The following is a 21,563-nucleotide window of genomic DNA, read 5'->3' on the forward strand; positions in this document are numbered from 1 at the left end:
GGCCCCCCGCCCGCCCACCAGGGCCGGCGGCGGAGGCGCCGGGCCGGCATCGCCCCTCGCTCCAGCCGCGCCCGGGGCCAGCCACGCGGGACCCCGGCGGCTCGGAGCAGCCTGCTCTGGGAGCAGAGGAGGGGAGGGGAGGGCAGCTCCTGCACTGCCGGGCCGGGCCGGGCCGGGCCGGGCCGAGGTAGTGCCGTGGAAAAAAGTTGTGGCGGCTTCAGAGCTGGGCGCTGCGAGCGAGTGCGGGTACTTAGTAAAGCCGGCGGCTTCAGAGAAGAGCAGCCCCAGCTCAGTACTTCCTCCTGCCGATAAGATCTCCGCCAGCGCTCGTCACGGGTGCCGGCCGCCGCCGCCGCTGCCCTACTTGAATCAGTTTCAGACTCCTCCCGAGGCGAGACGGGAGCGGGAGCGCGGCGAGGCGAGGCGAGGCGGGAGGGAGGAGGCGATGCTGGGGGCCGCGCCGCTCCGCCCGGCCTCCTCCGCCCCGCGCAGACCCGCTCCCAGCGCTGCCGGCAGAGCCTGCCGGGCGGCGGAGCTGCCGCTGGGACCGGCATGGGGACTTTAGGCAAGAGGAGAGAAAACCAGTGAGTTTGGCGTGTTGCTTTATGCCCCCCTCGCTCCGCTCCCCGCGGCGGAGGGCACCGGGGTCGGTGTCACGCCTGAGAGCGTGCGGTGCCCGCCGGGGCGGTGGGGCAGGCGCGGCTCTCCCGCGGCGGGGCTGGCGGGGGGTTCCGTGGGGCACGGGGGTGGGACTGCGGGCGCCGGCCGGGTCCTCCCGAGCGGGTCAGGGAGGGGAAAGAAGCGCGGGAGGGAGTGTGCGGGGGAGGATTTTGTTTCACTCTTAGGGATGCCGGTGTGGCCGAGCAGGCGGGTCAGCGCGGGTGGAGGAGCCTCACGTTACGGTGCTGTCTGAGCGCCGCCCGGGCTCGGTTACCTGCGGCACGGCACGGCCGGGGCAGGCGGCCGGGAACGCGGCTGGCACCGGCCCGCCGGGCGAGCGGCACCTGCTCCGGGGTCAGTTAGCCGGGGGTCACTTATTTGTGATGTCCGCCCCACCGCCAAGGGTGTACAGTGGAAATGCAGGGCAGGCTGCACCTCACTCCCCCTTTCGTCTGTCATGTCGGGTGGCTGCTGCGAGAGGATGTCTTCTAAGGAATAACCAGAGGTGCTACCGGCTGAGCTTTGCCTGTCCAGCATGGCCAAGTCGGCCACAGTATAACTGTAAACTTTTTTCAGGTGTAAAAACTTCAGGTTTTCTCCTGGGTATTGCCAAAGCCTGAAATATCTTCTGCCTTAACTCTTTGTTACTACTTGCTGGGATCCTCTGCCTTGTGTTGAAGAGGCACAAATAAAGCTAGGAATAAAGCTAGGAGAGGGGCTTAAGCTTGTAGAAAGAAAACACTGAAAGCTGATCAGGCCCTTGTTCTTTTTATATGAGAACAGGAAGTCAGATCACAAAGCTAAGAGGGAAATTGAGAAAAAGGGGGAAGGGTAGAGAATATTTGCGTGTCAGCTACTGTCAGCCTAACTACGGAGGAGCTCAGTGATGAGTATTGCGTCTGAAGGGTCAGGTGTGTATTTTCCTGAATTTGAAATTAGCTGGGATCAGTGTTGGGTTGTAAATGACACCGTGGTCAGTTTCGTGGCTTCCCCAGCATTCAAGTGAGATGGAAAGGTAAGGATGAGGCTGGACTCTGACAGGGATGAATTAGGGTCCTGTCTGTCTTCATAAAGCATGCATTTTTTTAGCTTCATGCAGGAGTGCCTATTCGGGGATGTCTGTGAATTTATTTCTACTATCTCTATGTAAAACACACTCTGGAGGAAATTTATGCCTTTTCTTCCTGGCACTATTAGAGTCTTGCATAGTGTTCCAAGAAAAGTTATGTGATAGCACCTTAAAGACACTGGAGTCACTTGTTTAGGAAGGCTGTGGAGTGTCTGAAATAAACCCAAAGGATCCCTGAAATTTCAGGAGTCCCTGAAATAAACTCAAGGTTCATTGAAATGGCAGTGCTTATTGTTATTTTGCAAGCTGTATGGTTATACTCTCAAGTCAGATCTTCCAGTGGTTCCTGGTATTTGCAGGCAAATATATTAAATCACTTTTCATTAATACAATACTGTTCTAATTTACTATTTGATACAGAAATAGGAACCTGTGTGCAAGTAATAAATAGCCTTTAATATTATCCATAAACATACATGTTCTTGCAGTAAAAGGTATTAGACGAATAAAACACAAGACTAAAATTAGATATGTGCTTTATTTTGGTCTTATTTACCATTGTTATTAAATACATTTATTTGCTCATGTATACTATTTTAAAGCAACCTAGGAAATGATAGTATTGAATAGATGCAAATTAATATATTTGTTTTGATTGTGAAATACTCCACTATTAGGTTGTGCTGATATTTTGTATACTTAACAGTGACTTCTCAGATTAAATCAATAAAGCTAGTCAGGTGTTTTCCAATGTGTTTAATATTTTTTTGCTCCTTTACTTTTGGTGGACACAGACATTTGATGGTAGGGTATTGCATATTCTCCAACAAACAGACAAGACTGCTGATAATCCTGACAGGTCATTCAGGGAGCTCTATGACCATGTGCTCTGCAACTGACATTTAGCAGAAAAAAAGTCACTTACTGAGCAGTCTGTTTGGTGTACATATCAAGGGGGAGGGTTATGTATTTCAGCAACCCAACTAGAAAGAGTTAATTGTCCTTTAAATCTTTCCTCCTTTCCCATGCAGTGTAAAATTTGCCACCCTATCTTGTATTTACTTCACTATTGTGCTTTCTTCTAGGCAGCCTGCCCAAGCATGCAGCACTGCCCCTGAATCAGTGCTGGAACTGCAGCCCACCAGCCACTGTCACAGCCTCTCAAACCATACTCAGGTCATGATGGTGCCCTTGGGGCACCTAGCCAAAGGAGCCACTTTGGAAGACCTTCTTGAAACCTGCATTCAGTCTTTTGGTGAGTGCCTGGAGGTTTTTAGAGTCATATTAATTTGTTTCTATGTCTATGATTATGTTTCTGTTGGCTGTGTTTCCTAGTAGGGAATTAAATACATTTATTGGTGAAGTAGAATGGTGTTAACTGAGAATTGTCTGTGCTACAGGTGATTGTATTGGTAGTTGATGGATGTGTTTATGCAGATGTGTGTAATATATGCTGAGAGATTAGGGTAACTACTGCTTGTTCTTGAGGGAACCGGACAAATTCCAATCATCTACACTTCTGAGAGTACTTTTGTTAAGTACCAATTTTGTAAACTTCAGCAAGTAATCATTATATTTTTGTATATTACAATAACATTCTCATAGTGCGTGTAAGCAACATGTTCATATTAAACATTTTTAAACAAGAAGGGCTATTTTTAAGCTAGGTGAGATAACACTGGATTGCTTTTTGCATTATCAGTATAGATTTCAAGTTGTTTCTTTGTAAGAGGAAAGAGTCCAAACAGAAATCACAACTGCATTTTTTAAACGTATCAATTATCTATTTGTCTTTTAACAATAAGAATTGAAATACAGATAAGTGTAACCACTGCCTGAGCTTTGTACCCCTAATTTCCCTTTCCAGCTTTTTCATTAGTAAATGTGTTTATATTCAATTTTATTAAAATGTTATTACTGAAGACACTTGAATTGATCCTGAATAATTTGCTTATAAGTAGCGCATCTGTTTGTTAATGCTGTCTTTCAGTGCTTTGAGCTACTCCCAAAGTATACGTGGGAAAGTCTTAGTTTCAGTAGTCCTTAGAAGATAAATGTACTTGAACACCCACTCAGCTCTAAAATAATTATCTGTATAGTTAAATAGTAACACATCGTGCTGATCTACCGGTACAGTACATAAATACTGTGTAAACAATGACTAATCTTTCACATTGGTTTAAAACGAGGGGTTTTTTAACTTTAAAGCCTTCTAATCAGCATGAGCAGAGAAATTCATGTCTGAGAAAAGCTGGTGAAACATGTAATTGTCAGTAAAGTCTTGTCTCTTTTTTGCTTCTTTTCTTCTCCAATTCATTATTGTGAAGACACTGAACTTCTATAAAGCCCTAATTCCTCAACAAATGTTGATTGATATATATAAATAAGTTTCACTTCAGTAGGAGGGGGATAAGATATCTAAAACATAAGGATTTCAGGTAGCTGTAATATTGTGACTACTTGACCAATATTAATATCTCCACATTTTAATGAAAAAACAGTAATATAAATGTAACATTATAAAATTATAGTATAGATATTAAAGTGATTGATTTAAAGTAGTGCAGGTGAAACCCTGAGTAGATTATTTTTGGCTAATACTCTGTATAGCAATATAGACATGCTTAGGTTTCTCAAATTGCTGAGCATCAGTATATTAAAAGGACTGAGGTAATGAAGAAAAGTACCTGTGCAGTTCAGCTACACATGCATGTGAATCTTTCTTGAGGGTTTCACACTTCAGCTAGAAAATTTACTGTAATCCACTAGATAGGGTTTTCCTGACCCTTGACAAGCTGTACATAAGTCGAGCAAGGTGAATTGTAGTGCATCAGCAAACATTATAACTCACTAAGGACTGCTGAAATCATGTGTGCTGCAGAGGTTTAGACCCTTAATTGGACAATTCATAGTAGTGTCTGTATTTATACATCTTCCATGAAATTATGCATGTTCTTATGCTATGTTGGAACTTTGCATTAAGATATTTAAATAAAAATACAACTGCTACAACACTAGGTAACTTGCATAATAAAGTTCATTAAAGAAGGCTGTTGTACAATGAGCAGAACCAGTGCAATATTCATTCACATTATTGTGCCAATAAAGGAAGAGATAAAAAGTCTTTAATCTGAGATTTTGAAGAGGGTTGGGGGCAGGGAGCAAAATGGTGGGAAAAAAGCATAACTGCAGAATGATTACAAGGAATCTGAATGATTGAGCAAGTTTCTTTCCATGCATGGTACTGAAATCTTCTAACCTCTATGCTGATAGTTCTGTTTAGGCTGAGATTTTATCTTTAGTCTTGGATATGCTGACCTATAATATTTTGTATATTATTCCATAAAGTCATTATTGTGATTTGAGTAAGTTTTATTTAAATGTTTAAAGTACAGAATCCTCCCCAAGACATTGTACATTTGAAGTTTACTTTCTGAAAAAAGCCATTGGTTTATTTGCTGTCTAGTCTTAAGGAGAACAAGAGGCAGTAGATAGTGATGATGACGTATCATGTTTCAGAATATATACTGCATCTTGTTAGCATTATACTGCACTTGCTACACATGCTATGTGTACAAATACAATTCCTCTGTAATGGATGCAGCTGGGTTTATACTCCTGGACTCAATCATAGAAGTTTGGAGAAAGCAAACAGTGTGTAAGAGAGGCTGCTATCAACAATGGTGTGTAAGGAGAAGTTGGCAGCCTTTTGCTATATATGCAGAGAATATCACAAGAAGGTCTAACCAAGAAAGTATTAAGTATCAGTACATACTTACAGCTGTGGAGAACCCAGGCTGCAAATTTGTATTGATTCTTGTTGTATTAATTGTTGTAGTTTATCTTACAACATGGATTAGGAGAAGAAAGCAGGATGGGAATATGCTAAATTGAAGTTAAAAGTGAGACACCTAAACTTTGCTGCAGTATTATAAATGGATTCCAAGAGGAAGGACTTTGTTAGGAAAGCCAAATTAATCCAAAAGCTTAGTCAGTGCAGTTAACTTAAAATCCTGCTTTGGGGTGATTAGTATGTGTGCTCTTTCACCTCTCTCAAACTTGGTCTTCTTTAGCTTGGACTGATGAATGACAGGCATGTGCCTTAATGACAGAAACAATGAGGGTCTTAAGAGGTAATTTGAAGTCATGTAGTGGTCACTACATCTGAAAGAGTACATCATACCAGTGTTTATTCAACAGCATGATGAGGAGATGCTAAAAGTAGAGGTTTCTTCAAGTTCCATGGAAATTTGAATCAGGACGATGAAGATGAATCATCCTGCAAATGAATTGCCAAAAGTAAAGGCAACAAAAAAGCAAGGATGTAAGTGAAGGCAGGAGTTTGGGAAAAAATAGCATGATGAGAGATTGAATGTTGGAACTGTCTTAGAAAGGAATTTTGGTCCTTTCTTAGGAGAGGATCTGTAGAGACTTGAAACCACTCTCACCAGTTTTAAGAGAAGATATTTGGTTATACAGGAGAGTGATTCAAAACATGTTCCAAAATGTGTCTCAGAAGACCTTCCAACATTATAAGTAGCTACAGGATGCTGTTACTGGTATGATGTGGATTGACAAGAAGAATTGTAGAGCACAAATAAATGCATCACACCTGATTGCCTAGAAAAGAGGGAAAGAGAAGGAAAGGGAGGAAGGAAGGAAGGAAGGAAGGAAGGAAGGAAGGAAGGAAGGAAGGAAGGAAGAAAGAAAGAAAGAAAGAAAGAAAGAAAGAAAGAAAGAAAGAAAGAAAGAAAGAAAGAAAGAAAGAAAGAAAGAAAGAAAGAGCATAGAGAGGAAGAGCAGGAGGTAGGGTAAAATGATTTTAAAAACTAGAAAAGGCAGTAGCTGCAGAAAGGTTAGATTCAGTGCAACCTCTGCATCAAAGATAGTAATCCTGAACAAAAAGTTCATAAAGAGATAATTAAAAGTAGGTTTTCCATTTGCAACAAAATGGCTGAAGTTGTAAGTTCAGGGAAGCAAAGAAGTAGTTAATAGATCTTGGCCCAGAATATGACAGCTTCAAGAGGGAGATTATTTATTCTGGAGGAAATCTTCATTAGTGACTGTGATTAGTGAGTGGAATTTTACATAGAGCAATGACTTTAGCCCCCTGCATCCATTTTTTTCCCCATTATGTAGCACATAAAATGCCTCAAAAAATGTGCTTTTGACTGGCAGACAGTTCTCTGAAAGTCAGTATGGCTTTGTCTCTTATTTTGTTGCTAGTTGTGAAGGCATTTAGGTCTATCAGCTTTGTTGTTGAATCCAGCAGAGTAAGGTCTAGTTTGCTGGCAGTTCAGTAGAACACAGGAAGCATCTGCTGAGTAGCACAGCCATACTTTTATGTCTAGTTCATATAGTAATCTTTGTGACACTACATAAATGAATAACATATTCAGTTCAGAAAGTGTTACAGATCAGAGAGGAAAAATATATTAGCAGTGTTCCCTTCACTGGATACCTAATTTGTTAATTTTATATCTGCTAAATGTTCATGACATTTATCATGATACCCTAGGGTATCCTCATGCTACGGTGAACTTGAAATTCTGAATATGTGTTTTGAAGTCAATTTCTAATCTAGAAATTACTTTTGTTTTGTAACTTCACAATATGTTAGTGCATGGTAAGAGGTGCCTGTTTGTTTTCTTTGACTACATCTATTTTTATCTTATAAATCTACTTTTTTAATCCAGAGTAAAGTTTAAGGGTGCTTATTTTTTTAAACAAACATACCTTTCAAAGATCCAGTGTGCTATTTTAACATGCATTCAAGCTTATAAACCATGTAGGGTCAGAGAGCCTTTTCCTTGCCCACACAGAATATTTGTTAAAATTGTTTTTACAAGTGTTTAAACACTCTATTGCAATCAGGACAACATGTGTCTTCAACATAGTGCCAATTTGATATCTCCTTCTTTTGTCTGTAGTAAAGTCCTGAAATGTTACCTAGAATTACCTAACAAACAATTCCAAGAGTGCACTTGAAAGCCATCGTTTATTCAAATACGTCTTGCTAAAAAAATCTGAGGATCATTTAAAAGCTGAGAATTCTGTCAGAGCTCAAGATGTTATTGTTATGAAGGAGTTTTTGTCCTTAACCTCTGAGTACAAGATCTTACTCTTTGGCTCTTACATTTGAGTGCTGGAAGTATGTTTACTGTAGCATATGGATGACCTATGCTTATCCTACAACTCAGACACTTCAGTTAAAAAGAGATCAAGAAGTATCATTTCAAATACATGTCACAGTACAGTGTCCCTGTGTTTGGTTTCTTTGAAGAGGTGTAAGTAAAGGGCTTTAGGAAAGCAATAAAAATATTTCTGAGACCATGTAGCATAATTCCATGTAAAATCTCATCCATGATAAACTGTTTGCAATGGAGCTACTTGTTTATACATATATGTCAGTTTTAACCCATGGAGGACTTAAAGGAAGTGGAAAATTACAACTTCAAAGATTAGCAATGTTCTTAATAGGATTTATGTGAACCTAATGCAATTTGCAACTTCTAATAGTCATAAAAGTCATAGAAAGCTAGGTCTAGGAGTAGGTTGTGATGTGAAGTTGTTCTGCAGTGTTTGATCTGTGCTAAACTAGCTTGTTGCCTCAATGTGTGATAAAGTGACATGTTTGTAAACAAACCTTAGAAACACTGGAAACTACATTCAGACTAATTTGGATGAAAGATGCCACAAAAGTGTTTTGATAGAAACCAAAAAATCTCACAAAGGTGCTGGTGCTGGTGGCCTCTTAGGTGTAAGCTACCTAAAAGGTAATCATGGTTCACATTTTCCGGAATAAAAAACTATATTATTGAATTGTGTAGTTATGTGAACTGATAATGTCTTTACATTGCTCATATCAATATAATGCAAAAAACATATTGAGACTTAGGAATTCTTTGAGAGTCAGATATATATTGCATCCATCTTACAAACAACAAACCAGGCAAGTTAGAGTTCCCTCTTGAGAGCTGTAGGCATTTTCTTCTCTAAAATACAGAAAAAAATGAAAACTATCCCATTTTTCCCGTATCAGTTATCTGGAAAAACTCACTCTATTTTGAACATAAATATGTTCTTCCAGTCTAGTTCAAGCATACAATTAACTACTAAAACAATTACAGTTCAATTACTGTGTTTATCTATTTATCAAATTTACTATATAACAAATTCTTACATAGAATTCTGATTCAAAGGCAATAAATTCTTTCAAGGCATATGCACACCCACAGAATGCAACTATTGCCATTTGCTTTTTTCCTCTCAGGTTTGCCTGAACAATCACCTGTTTTTTCTCATGCTGCATGAACTTGCAGGGTTCTATCCTTTCTCTTGAAGCCTGAGCTGAATGTTGAGGTCTCCAGTTCCCCCTAAAGTGGTTAAGTTTTATCCACGATGCTGTTCTGAGAGAAAATGCTGTTGATCATTGTGTGTTAAGTAATCTGAATGCTATTTGGTCAAATACAGTGCAGAAACCTTACTATTGCTTGGCAACAGAAACTATGTTAATGATCAATTAATGACATTGTGGGAACAGAAGAGTCATTACTGCTCAGTAGAATGCATGACATTGTGGGAAGAGAAAAGTAGTTACTGCTCTGGAGAATTCTAAGTGCTGTTTAGCTAACTATTAAAGTTAATTGTGGTTGTACCAAAATGAAAATGATTTCTTTTTTAACCTGATGTCTGTGAAAAAATTTTCCCAAAGAAAAGGAACTTTTATATTTCTTTATATATATATATATTATAGAGTTCTATTTAGCAAATTTGACTTCACTTTTTCAATATAATTTTCCAAAGCCAAGAAGTAAGCAATAAAACAAAATGAAGAAAACTTGGACTTTCTTCTTTATAATGCAGTCTCTTATTTACTTGTATTTACTACTGGGATATGACTGCAAATTCTATCTTCCTGCATCTAAATATAACTTCACAAAAAATCAGTATAACTATTATTTAGCAATGCAAAATATTCTAATTGCCCATCACCAGCCAGCTGATACCCAGACAGTTCCCAAGCAACAGCAGCCCTGACAAACTTGCAGCCTGTTTTTAAATGCTAAGCATTACATGGTATGACACAAAGTATCCATTGGTCAGCTGGGGTCGGCTGTTCAGGCTGTCTCTGCGGCCTCCTTGCTGCTGGGGCAGTGTGAGAAGGCATCCCCAGCTGCTGGGTTAGGGGTTAGTTTGCCATAGTCTGTAAACACCAGTTCCAGAAGTATACCTAGAAGTTAATGTCAAGACTAGGAAGCTTAGGTATGTGAGTGAAATGGTCAGTGAGGAATATTAGAGCAGGATTAGAGCTGGAGGGTGCAGCACTAATGAAAATCAAGGTCAGGAAGTGGGATCCAAGGGATCTGCAACTCCTTCAAGCCCTTGAGAGGCAAGCAGCTTGGTGTCTACTAGTCTGTTGCAGTTTGAGCCTTTGGTGGGACAGGCTTCCTGCTTCCTTGGATGTGGTGACTAACTGCCCGGGATCAGCCATGCCCTTAGAGGGAAGCTTGTTGTAAAACATTGCAGAGTAAGGGTTAAGCACACATCTGGGCCCAGTGGTCAGACAGGGACACTGGCCTCAGAAGTTTCTGGTTCTGTTCTTGGAGTCTGTTTTTTTCCTATCCATCAGTGTCTCCGCTGGCACAGCTGTGTTGCCAAGCATTACACTTGAATTATTCAGGAGTTGCCTGCAGCTCAAAAAATTCACATGGCTCCAGCATCATGACTTAAAGCTTTGGAAAAAGTCTTGAGTACTCAAATTATGTTTTGTAGGCTTTGGAGAAAAAGACTATTTTATTAAAAAGTTTGCATCTAAATTTGCTAAAATCAATATTTTAAATATGCTGTAGAAGGATGTGTGGTGTGCATCCGTGTGTGCAAACTTTTTGTCTTCTTCTGTGTACCTCATCTGAATTTCCAAGGCTAATGGTATGCTTTCCACCCACATTGCATTTGGTTTCTCTCAAAGTACATTTTAATTTCGGAAAATCATCCCATTTCCCTTTGACAAGAGCTTTTATCTCCTTGTTTTCATTTCAAAGAATTACCCACCTAGAGCTCTTTCTGCAAGATGTAGCTTTCCAAAAGCTGTTTCTGAGAGAGGGTAATGATTTTCCCTGGAGATTTCTCTCCCCTAATGTTCCCTACCCTCACACAAAACAGTCTCATTATTCTTTTTGGATACATATTATCCCCATTTTGTCTTGGATATATCTGCATTGTTTATGAGTATTTGGAGGAACAGGAGTGGGTTCCCCCCTCCTCTATTCTGTAGGGAGTTTAAATGGAATAGACTTGAAGAAGCACCAACTTTATGGGGTTGCTTCTAACATTTTTGTTAACTTGTCTTGTTTATAGAGCTGTTGGTGCAGGATTGATCACAAAGTAATGGAGTTTTTCCTCTCAGGAAAATACTGATTTCTTCTAAGTTTAGTTTTGGAGCGTTTCTTCCTAAGATCGATTACTTGTGTAAATAAATATATGTAAAACTCAATAGTAGCAGGCATGTATGGGCAATAAGCCAATTTAAAAAGACACAAACAAACGAATCCAAAACTTTGGTGCAATTCCCTGAGCTTTTTGATGTTATCTGCTAAACATCATGTAACTCTTGTGGCATGAGGGGGAATTCCATCATCCTGTACAGAATTAAATGGAAGCTGGAGAGCTCAATATTCCACCAGCTTCCTGCTGCAGCTAAAACTAAAAAAAGCATTCTATTACCTTATTACTTGTCACTTTAGCAAGAAAATTCTTATTAAGTTACATTATTTCTGAAAGATTTTAAGTACTTAATGATTTGAAACAAAGAAAAAATCACTAAGGGTGAGTACAAAGTCCTACTTAGAGTAATGAGCTGTAAAAATGGTATGGTAAAGTCCTTCAAATACAGCATTTCTGCAGAAAAGGATCTCATTGTGAAGAGGGACTTTAAAACTGAAAATGGTATTAATTACAATAATGATATTGTATCACTGCAGAAACTCTGTGTACATGGAGGGATGTGTGTACTTTCATATTTTCTGTATATACATTATACATTTGCTTACATTAAAATGTAGGTGTATAGAAAGCTAATATGCAAAGGGTATTAAGAATAATATTCTAACTCTGGTGCTAAGATCTCCTCTGTAGTACTATATTCAGGTTTTCCTCTTAAAAGTGTGAGCTACAACGGGTTCAGAAAACAGCATCAAAGTTGACCAGAGAGCTAGAAAACCTTGCCTCTGAGGAATAAAAAAAGGACAAATTTGATGTTTCTTAGCTCAGAATATAGATAAGGGATGCAACCCTTAAACAGAGAAAATATATTGATAAGGAAAAGAAATTTTTTTTCTGTCTGCTGGAGTCTAGGCTTAAGCAGCCCAAGTTGCCTGAAATATTTGATTAAACAGAAAGGAGAACTCTTAAATGATAGAGAAACTCAAGCATTGGAATTAGTCACCTACAAAAGCTGTGAAGTCCTTATTACTGTAGAATTTTAAGAACAAATTAAACTGGTTCTGAAGCAAGATTTTGAGAAAGCTGTTTCTGTATTGGAGCAGCAGAATACACTATATTGGCTCCTAGCCGTGATATCTGCCATCAACTGAACATTCAGCTGTCATTAAAAAATTAGTTTAAGTTAAATCTGCTTGCTGACCCTCAATAATGATGTCATAACTGATTTGGAGAATGGTGGCTTCTTATGAATCTGATTCTGGCCAAATGTATTCAATTTAATGAAGGTAGTTAAATGACTAGCTCTGTTACAGGGTATCAAATTCCAACACAGAAGTAGTAAGCATGGAGTAAGAAGGCTACTATGGATTGCATAAGTTTTAAGCTGAAGGGGAACAGACTGTTTCCTGTTTGTATAGGAAATTTCCAGGGAGTATGTGTAAAATACTCATGAAATATTTTATTTAGTTTTGGTTGCTTCTAGCCATTTTAAAGTTATCTTGCAGTAAATCTGCACCTCACATGTGGGGCAGATGCATTGACTTACGGCTGTTTCATTTCAGTCACTAAACCCTACCATGTACTCCCACATGTACCTGCATATTTCTTACATGTCTGTGTGATTTCTCAAGGTCTTTGAAACCTTGAGACCTGAAGAACATAAGTTCCCTCAGTTTTCAGATGGCATGTTGACTTAATAATCTTTGCAGACATTTATAGCACCATCCTCATGCTGTGTTCTTTAAACTACTAGAAAAAAAAATGCAGAAGTCTTGAAGAATTCTATGTGGCACATCAGAATAGCAACCCACGACTTTCAGCTTTGCACTTATCTTCTGGCAATTGCTTGATACTTTCTTGCACTGCATTGTTTTCTGCATTTTGATAACCACTGAAAGACTTAAGGGAGTTTACAAGAAGTTATTCGTGTTCTCAGTAGCTTAGTCACTGATCATGTGATGTCAGTGCTCTGTGATTCACTTCTGATTCATTTCAAATTGTACTCTAGGTGATACAGTTGGAACCTGCTTATGAAATAAAGATGGTACTTATGAAATAAGGGCCTCTTAGACCTAGAAAAGCTAGCTTTTCTTTCCTACAAAATGCAGTTTGGTTAAGACATCCTTGGCATTCTTACTACTGCCTTATCATTGCCTTCATGCATTAGAGGGAAGGTCTCAGTACAGCGATCTTCTCTGCTGAACAGATTCTTTCTGTTAAGTATATTTACCACAGGCTCGTGGCCATCAGGACCTGGTGAAAAGCAGGTAGTTTGCTCTTAAAGCCTTGCTTGCCGACTTTTGAGCAATTTGTTTCTCTAAAGCATTCAAGGACCTAGAGATACTTAAGCTATTTCTAAATCACGGAGGAGTCACTCATTGGATCATGCAATAGAGTGCCTGATGGGCCTAAATTAGAAGGTTCTTACCCTTTTGTGTTCTGAGTCTCACATAAGAAATGGAACTTTTGTAATTGTAGCTTTGTGCTACTACATGGATCATAAAATACTTATCATTAACTGTCACTGTGCTTTCACTTATGGAGTTAAATGCTGGGAAAGTATATTCAACTTCTGCTTTATTTTTCTGTTTCAGAGTATATTTATTAAAAATCTTAATACAATAAGGGAATTTACAGGAGAAAAACATGCAACAAATAACTAGTTGGTTATTTGTATTTTGTTGCAGCGAGACAAAGCTAAGGCTTTTGCAGTAATTTGCAGCTTTCTTTAACGTAAATTGACTAACTGAAACACACCCATCGCACTTGAGTTAGTATTCACTCTGTGGTTTTGCTCAGTAGGCTGTGTGGTTAGAAGCAGGTATAAAAACGGAAATGAAAAGGAGTTTTAAAACAAACTGCTGGGGGTTCAGGAGAGCGCTGCAGAGGCACTCAGAGGCACAATTGCAGCACAGTCAGGCCAGCCCTCTTGCTGGCTCCACCATTTGTGCAAGATGCTTTACCATTGTAAATTGTGTGCTGGTACAGTTCCATGCAGGCTTGCTGTTCAGTGCTCAACTGTACTGGGAACATTTAAATTTATTTTTGCAGAGTGTTTATTTTGTTTTTTAAGCCACCACAAATACAATGGGTGTTTTTTGTGAAGGCGAGCCTTTTAGTTGGATGAGAGAACAGATAGCCCCAAACTTCTTATTGCTTTAATGTGTGCAAAATAATTGCATGCCATTGTAATGAAGTGTATCTCTGTTGCAAGATAATTAGGTCTGGATGTGGTGAAGCATAAATACACTTTAATTATGCAAGAAAACACCATAAATGTGTTGGCTTAAGTACTCATAGTAGGCAGAACATACTGTTTTTCTCTGTACCTTTGTGACATGAAAAAGCTAAATGGAAGAGAGAAAATAAAAATTCAAATGGGAACCTGTGGCCAAGTGATACCTCTGTTATGTCACAACAGAGGATTTTGCACACAATGAAAGTGCTAAGGGAGAGAGAGTGTTATTTTTTGTCTTTGTTGTCTGGAAATGATCTCTATTGAGCACTTACAGGAAGCTGTATATTCTTAAGAGTATGTGTGCACATATCCATTTGGCTTCCAAGTTAAGCATATACTGAACTGTTTTCCTGATTAAACAGGAGGTAGTGGATGGAGGATCTGGCGGAACACCAAATTTTGCCAAAGGGAGAAAACTGATACAGGCCTCTGTGTGCAATGCCTAAAATAATTTTACTCTTCATGAAGACACTCAAAGGGTAAAAAATGCCAAATACTAAAGGCCTGATTAAGTATTTATTCTTAATGTTCCAGCCTCCCTCTTCAAATTTCCCACTTCTCTAGCTGAATAACTTGCTGGTTTGCCCTCAGAGCTCATGCTGTAATACCTAGGCAGTTTATATCTCAGAAGGATTCTTTTAGTAAGAATGAAATTTTGTGTGAACACAAACAAGGAACAGACAAACTTTGGTTCATGCTGTAAAACAGAACTCATAGCATAAGTCAAAAGGCAGATCAAGAGCTTCCTGTTACTTGGGGTCTATGCTGCTCTCATTCATGGGGCTGTAGGATGGGCAGACTTTTCCCTTGCTCATACCACTGAAGGTAGATACATTTGGTATTTTCCTGTAGAAGGGCATGGAAATTCTTACCCAGTAAGTAATGTGGATTATCTTGTTTTGCAAATGGGCTGTGTTTCAAGTTCCATTTTGGCAATGTGCAAGTTAAAGTGCCTTCTCCCTGCCTTCCCTAGCAGTAGATGTCATTTCATATACTGGAAATCTGCTGTTTCACATCCCTCTTCCATTTTGCTGTATTGTGCTTTGCTTCTCTATATTGTTCCTGCTACTGCTTTTTAAAGAGAGAACTACATTTATTCCCATAGAGGTTAATCTATTTTAAATTATTCGGGAAGATAAATTTTCTTTTGTATTTGAAAGGGTGTCAAATTTCCATTCAAGCTACTTAGGTTCTCTTATGCCTGGCTGTGGGAGAGCATTGTCAGTTAATATTTACAAACACTTTCACTACTGTTTGTTGCAGAAATAGAAACTTTTTAAAGTGTCCTGCTACTTTTCTTGTCCTTCATCTTTTTGACGGACAAGAAAAACCCAGAAGACAGATGTAGTCTGAAGTCCTTCTGCTGAAATCTCTGTACTGCATAGTACAAGTTGATGTGCAGTACATTTAAGTCCAGGACAGGGAGTGTGCACAGGTTAACCTCTAACAGGGTTTCTAGCATATGTTGTATCTCATTCCATGTGCATCTATGCACATCTGTGATCCTAGACTGTGTGTGCACTCTGGTGTTGTGTGTCATGTGTACAAAAAGGCTCACAAACAATTGAGAATATTGCTGTTCTGTTTGATAACTGTAGTCATACCAGTGGCTGGCTGAGATGGATCAGTAACTGAACTATTTTGCTCTGCAGTTCAATGATTTGTTTCCAAGTTTATATTCATATGCCTAAAGCTAAGCATTTAAGTGCATTGCTGGGCTTAGATCATAATGTATAATTATCTGGGTATTCTGATTCTGATTACTTTTGAGACACATATGCTTTTTTGTTTGTCTTTTTTTTTTTTCTTATTTTTAAGGGTCTTCCAAACACAGCAGTGAAATATAGTAGTTGTTATATGGCTCTCACCAGAAAAAGTATGCACTCCCTAAATTAGTAAGTTACTGCTATCTTTGAAATAGCGTACATGAACAGACCAGATTAGAATTAGGATTCTGAAAAAGCCTGTTGAAAATTGTTTATGAAGGTATAGCAAGATTTCAATATGAATAATCCTTTTTGTTTTTTAGATTTAGAAGGAAATGCATGTCAAAACAACCAGCTGCTAAAAATAATTCTGGCCATGCATCAGTTTTTCATCTCCTCTGCAGACATGCTTCAGAAACTTGTTGATCTATATCCTTTGTAATCTTCACCTGCTTTTAAGGTAGCTTAATAGCCAGACAAGTTTGAGATGGGTAAGTAGAGGATATTTAATCTATAGGTGTATTAGTATTCTACTCATTATTCTGTATACTTGTTCTTCACAGTTTTTGGTTGTATGGTGTGCTTTTGTTTGGTTTAGGGTTGGCGTTTTTTGTTTGTCAGGTTTAGCTTGTTATACACAGAGGAAAAGGGGAAACTCCAAGTCAGGTTTTAAGTAGGATAAATCACCCTCTGTTGGCTGGGGAGGGAATATCTAGCAGGTATTAGATGAATGTAGGCACTTCAATTAGCTACTGTGAAGCTGGGTCTAAGTTTTAGATTTGTGTCTCTCTCTGTTCACTATCAAGTCAAAGAGTAAAGAACAAAACTGTATCATCAAGGTGTGAAAATTTTCAATGAAAATTATTTCTCTCACACACACTCAAAATTGCTGAAATAAATCATAAGCTTTTCATTTCTATTTGTTCCCATTTTGAATTGACTGCCTGAACTCAAATGTGTGTGTTTCTGGATCATTAGGTTTTTCACAATGTAACTACTAGATCATATTCACAATACTAGCCTTTCTTTGGAATTTTTAGTTGTGGAATATGTTACTGTCTTCTTAGCTTTACAAAATGTTTACTCCTAATTAGATGAGCACAGTACAGGATGAAGACCTGTCATGCTAAGAATCTCCATCCAATTTTGGTACAATTCAATTTAATAATCTTTTCTTTCCTCAAACTCTGTATCTTCCAGGCATTTACAAGCAGCATCCTTACAACAGAGCATTACTGGAACACTGACTGTCTGACTGTAGCAGGACTGTCTTGCTGCTTCTCTAATGGCAGGTGTTGGATCAAGTGTGCTAAGCTACAGCTGTGGTGTAGTGTTGTGTTTCACTTAGGCTCCTGGGCTCTTGGAAAATGCAACAAAGGCAGTGCTTGCATCTTCTTTCTGAGATGTAACATTTTCTACAACCAGAAAAACAATTCAAACTTTTATTAGACTTGCATATTTTGCAAGTTTGGTTTTTAACTCTGTGTGTAGCTCCCTGTAAAGACATTGAAAGTTAAAGACAGTTTTGAATGGATCAGGTATTCTGAGCTCTTGTATTTTGCAAAACCTTGCAAGTGTTCCAGTTGCACTCTTTCCCATGCCCTAAATCATGGGAGTGATTTCAGGTGGTTACAAATTCTTTGTAAGTCATCTAATTCTAGTCATTCAGAGAGTAGCCCTTAAAAATATTTGGGAACTTACTCAGAGTTCTGTAGTCAGCATAGTGTAAGCATGCTGAAAGGGGAGATGGCATGTCCCCTCAGCTGTGGTAGATTTAGGCTGCAGTTAATTGCAATCAGATTTTGAGTGGATCCACAAGGTATTTTCATTAAATTGTGTTTTTCAGGCCTGAAAATACGTGTGTCACCTCCATCAGAAGAATCAAGACATGCATAATACATTTTTCAAAATGGATTTTCCATTACTTCCACAGACATTGCCTACAATATCAAAACATGTTTTACAGAGCTAATAGACTAAAAATATGGTTGTTTCTTTCAGTTGCCAGAGCAAATAAAATGAAAATTGTTGTGTAGCTAGAAAGATGAGGTTACTATGGAGAGGCATGTTACATTTTGCTCTGCCATTGTCAACAACTGGTTATGATTAAAAGAAAAATGCCCTTTTTTTTTTAATCTCCAGTGAATTAGCTGAAAAGGATTGCTTCATAAATGCATTGATTGATAAATTTGGTATGAATATTTCAAATTTTAATGACATCTGTCATTGCACAAGTTTCATGAGAAATTTTGAGGCATGTTGCAAAGAAACATGTAGAAAACAGAATCCCTTTGCTGGTTGACACTACTCAGTACCAATATTACTCATAGTAGTCATAGTTGGAATAAACTTTGGTAACAACCTGGGGATATACTTTGCATATACTTTGTATATACTTATGTAAAACCCTAATCTGGTATAATATTTGCCATCAGCAGGATGATTCTTATTGCTTACAGTGATAAGAATAAGATTGGGAAGTATCAAGCATGTTATATTTTACATCATACGTGAATGGATGTGGTTTTCCTTAACAGTTTTCTACCTATCTTAATGCTTTAGAAAATAACTCTTCCATGCTGTGTGTGAAGATATGCTATTTTGTGAGGTAAGTACATTCCTGGTTGGTAGCTATTTGTTGTTAGCTTGCAGTCATCCACGTGACAAATATAAATATGTTTTTGCATGTCTGAAATTCACATAAAAAAGAGAAACAGGTATTCTGCTTCAGCTTTTCAAGGTTCACTTTAGCAGCTCTACACAGAAAGGTCCAACTGGCATTTAGCAGATCTGCTTAAATCGGTGCAAGAGTTCTCAGGTCACAGTTTTGAACTGAGTCTATATGAATCTGTATCTTAAACATCTGTGAAAATTGACAGAGCTCAGGAAATTATAGAAGTGTGTCTAATATTATTATATAGGTCTATTAAAAATTAAGTGGGATATTGCAGATATTTTTATACTAAGCAAAGCTCTATTGCATTTGGTAGGTAATTCTCCTTAGTACTTCTGCTTGCAGTGGTCCTGGAACACTCTAATTTTTGCCTATTAAGTATAATAAAGTTCGATATCTCAGTTTAGAGAAAACAGAAGAGAGGGAGAATATTCAGCTCTAATAGATTCAGGATATGTCTTTTTTCCAGAAAGGGGGAAATTATTAGTAACAGGGGAGTAGAATTTGTTTTAAATTGTGATGATTTTATTATCTCAGAGCAGATTATTATTGGTTATGTCAGCATGCTTTAGTACTGTGCAAGATCTGGTAACATTTTTGCTTCCAGGCGAATTCATACATACGTGCATCCCTAAGAATGTCATTTCCATTTTTCCCACAAGCACAGGTTTTTACATGTATAGTGCTGGGTACTGTGTCTGTCTGGGATGGAATTAATTTTCTTCATAGCAGCCTCTATGTGTGTTGAATCTGTGAGTAAAACTCAGCATTATTTTACATCTTGCTGAAGAGTGATTGCACAGCATCAATGCCTTCTGTTTCACATCCCTCCCTCCCTGCCAGAAGTGGGCTGGGGGTGAGCTTGAGGCTGGGAGAGGACACAGCTGGAACAGCTGACCTGAATTGACCAAAGGAACATTTCAACCCATACAGGCTCATACTAAATTTCAGCCTAACTAAATCAAAACCTTTTTTTTTTTTTTTTGGTGTGTGTGTGTTTTAATTTTAATAGGTATTGGATTACAGAATTTTGGATTACGTTCAAAATGGACTCTAAACTATCCACAGCTATGGAGGAATTTCAAGAAGTGGTTCGAGCTAATGGTGAGGAGTTACATTGCCGTCTAATTGACACATCTCAAATGTGAGTGTCAAAGTCTCAATATACTCAGAAAACAAACTTCTGCTCTGAATTTCCTTTATTTGATTATAATGCCTCTCATACGTCATATTTTAGCTGTCCTTACAAGAGTTTATACTTCATTACAGATGAAATATACGTTATGTAGTAGAACAGAATGCCTTTCAAGAGTGGCTTAGGTTGAATTTAGCTGCAGTGTAGACTTTGGGCTGATTCTCTATGACAGCCAGGTTTTACCCTGTCCAGGGAACTTAGAAAACTTATAGATGCCTAATGGTTTTGTGAGATCACTTGAAATCACTAAAAAAGGGAGAATAAAATTTGATTGGGTAACACATGAGGTAAAAAAGTGTGTTTATATTTTAACAACAAAGGTAAGTAAGGATATAGTTTATTACCTTGTCAGACTTTTGACACTGTTTAGATGATTTTGGTTACAAGATACTTGTTGTGACAAGAATAAATCGTAGAGCTGTACATCACATAGTTCTTTTGTGGGAAGACATTTCCCTGTTACATGAGAGTGAGATAGCTCTGTGGAACAGTACAACTGGCAAAACAGGTGTCAATTTGTACTTTGAAAATGCACAGGCTAAAGCAGAGCAGAATTTAGCATACATTTTAGATCTGGTTATGAAAGAGGATATTTAGCATTTCAAATTGAAATACATTTTATTACTCTATGGGTAAATAGCAAAGGGAGACAGTTCATAGAGGTTGCTGAAGGAAATCTAAGGATTATTAAATGGAGGAGTTCTGAATGTGTTCAATGAAAACAAAGTTACAGATAGCTATTCTGAAAATGTAGAACTGATTGCAGAAATTATATAGACTCTCATGCTGTTTAGTAAGACAGTTCTATTGTACTTCAAGTGCTACATCAATACAATAAAGACTAACAATAATATTTTGTCATATAATCTCTAATGCATGAAAGGAGTTTGCTGTTTTGAAATTCAAATAATTCAGTTTTTACTGCAGTAAGGCATGAAAAAAATGTTACCTCTGACTTAGGGAAAGAGGAAAATTTTGCTCTTCAGTAAATAACTTGGAGTAATTGTGTTTTAAAAGAAATTCTAGGGATTGGTCTAGAAAGCTGACACAGCGTGTAAAGGCCAACACCAGTAAGAAACGGAAAGTCTCACTTCTTTTTGATCACCTTGAGCCAGAGGAGCTGTCAGACCACCTTACCTATCTTGAGTTTAAGTCTTTCAGAAGAATATCAGTAAGTTATTTTTACTTATTTATGTAATTATTTATTTATATTAAGCAAATATGGGAAAGACATAGGAAATATGGCAGAGAGGTAACAGTACAGGATTAACTCTGCCATACAAGATGTTGGACATGCTGGGTCTGTTTGCAGACTCTTACTTTACTAGTATTGAAGGTGGCCAGTGTAACTTACATTCTGAGTAAATACCCTTTTGCTACAGCCATATGAGAGTGAGGGAATGAATCTCAACTGTGGGAGAGCTGGGACAAGATCAGTTGGAAGGAAGAGGAGAAAACCTTCCAAAGAAGCTTGTTTTGTTAGAACAAGGGATGCCATTGGACACAAGAACAGGAAAACTTGGAATATTCTCCTAGAATGCTAACCTTCTGTGGCTGTAGTGATCAGTGCAGCAGTC

General features: G+C 38.5%; 1 protein-coding gene across 4 annotated transcripts in view; it reads left to right on the forward strand.

Annotated features, from left to right (window-relative positions):
• The first annotated feature begins 255 nt into the window (after positions 1-255).
• Positions 256-21,563, forward strand: part of RASGRP1 (RAS guanyl releasing protein 1) — a 38,188-nt gene continuing 16,880 nt past the window's right edge. The window contains exons 1-6 of one of the 4 annotated variants that reach the window (XM_054635134.2): positions 256-584; positions 2,815-2,984; positions 16,441-16,546; positions 18,663-18,725; positions 19,804-19,935; positions 21,004-21,157. In XM_054635134.2, the coding sequence (XP_054491109.2) occupies positions 553-584; positions 2,815-2,984; positions 16,441-16,546; positions 18,663-18,725; positions 19,804-19,935; positions 21,004-21,157 (657 nt within the window). In that variant the 5' untranslated portion in view covers positions 256-552. Of the gene's footprint in view, positions 585-1,544; positions 1,676-2,814; positions 2,985-16,440; positions 16,547-18,662; positions 18,726-19,803; positions 19,936-21,003; positions 21,158-21,563 lie in introns of those variants that run through there. The other 3 variants (XM_077180366.1, XM_077180365.1, XM_077180368.1) reach the window with 3 other exon arrangements.

This window comes from Agelaius phoeniceus, chromosome 6, assembly GCF_051311805.1.
Source record: "Agelaius phoeniceus isolate bAgePho1 chromosome 6, bAgePho1.hap1, whole genome shotgun sequence".
In the NCBI taxonomy this organism is placed as follows: domain Eukaryota; kingdom Metazoa; phylum Chordata; class Aves; order Passeriformes; family Icteridae; genus Agelaius; species Agelaius phoeniceus.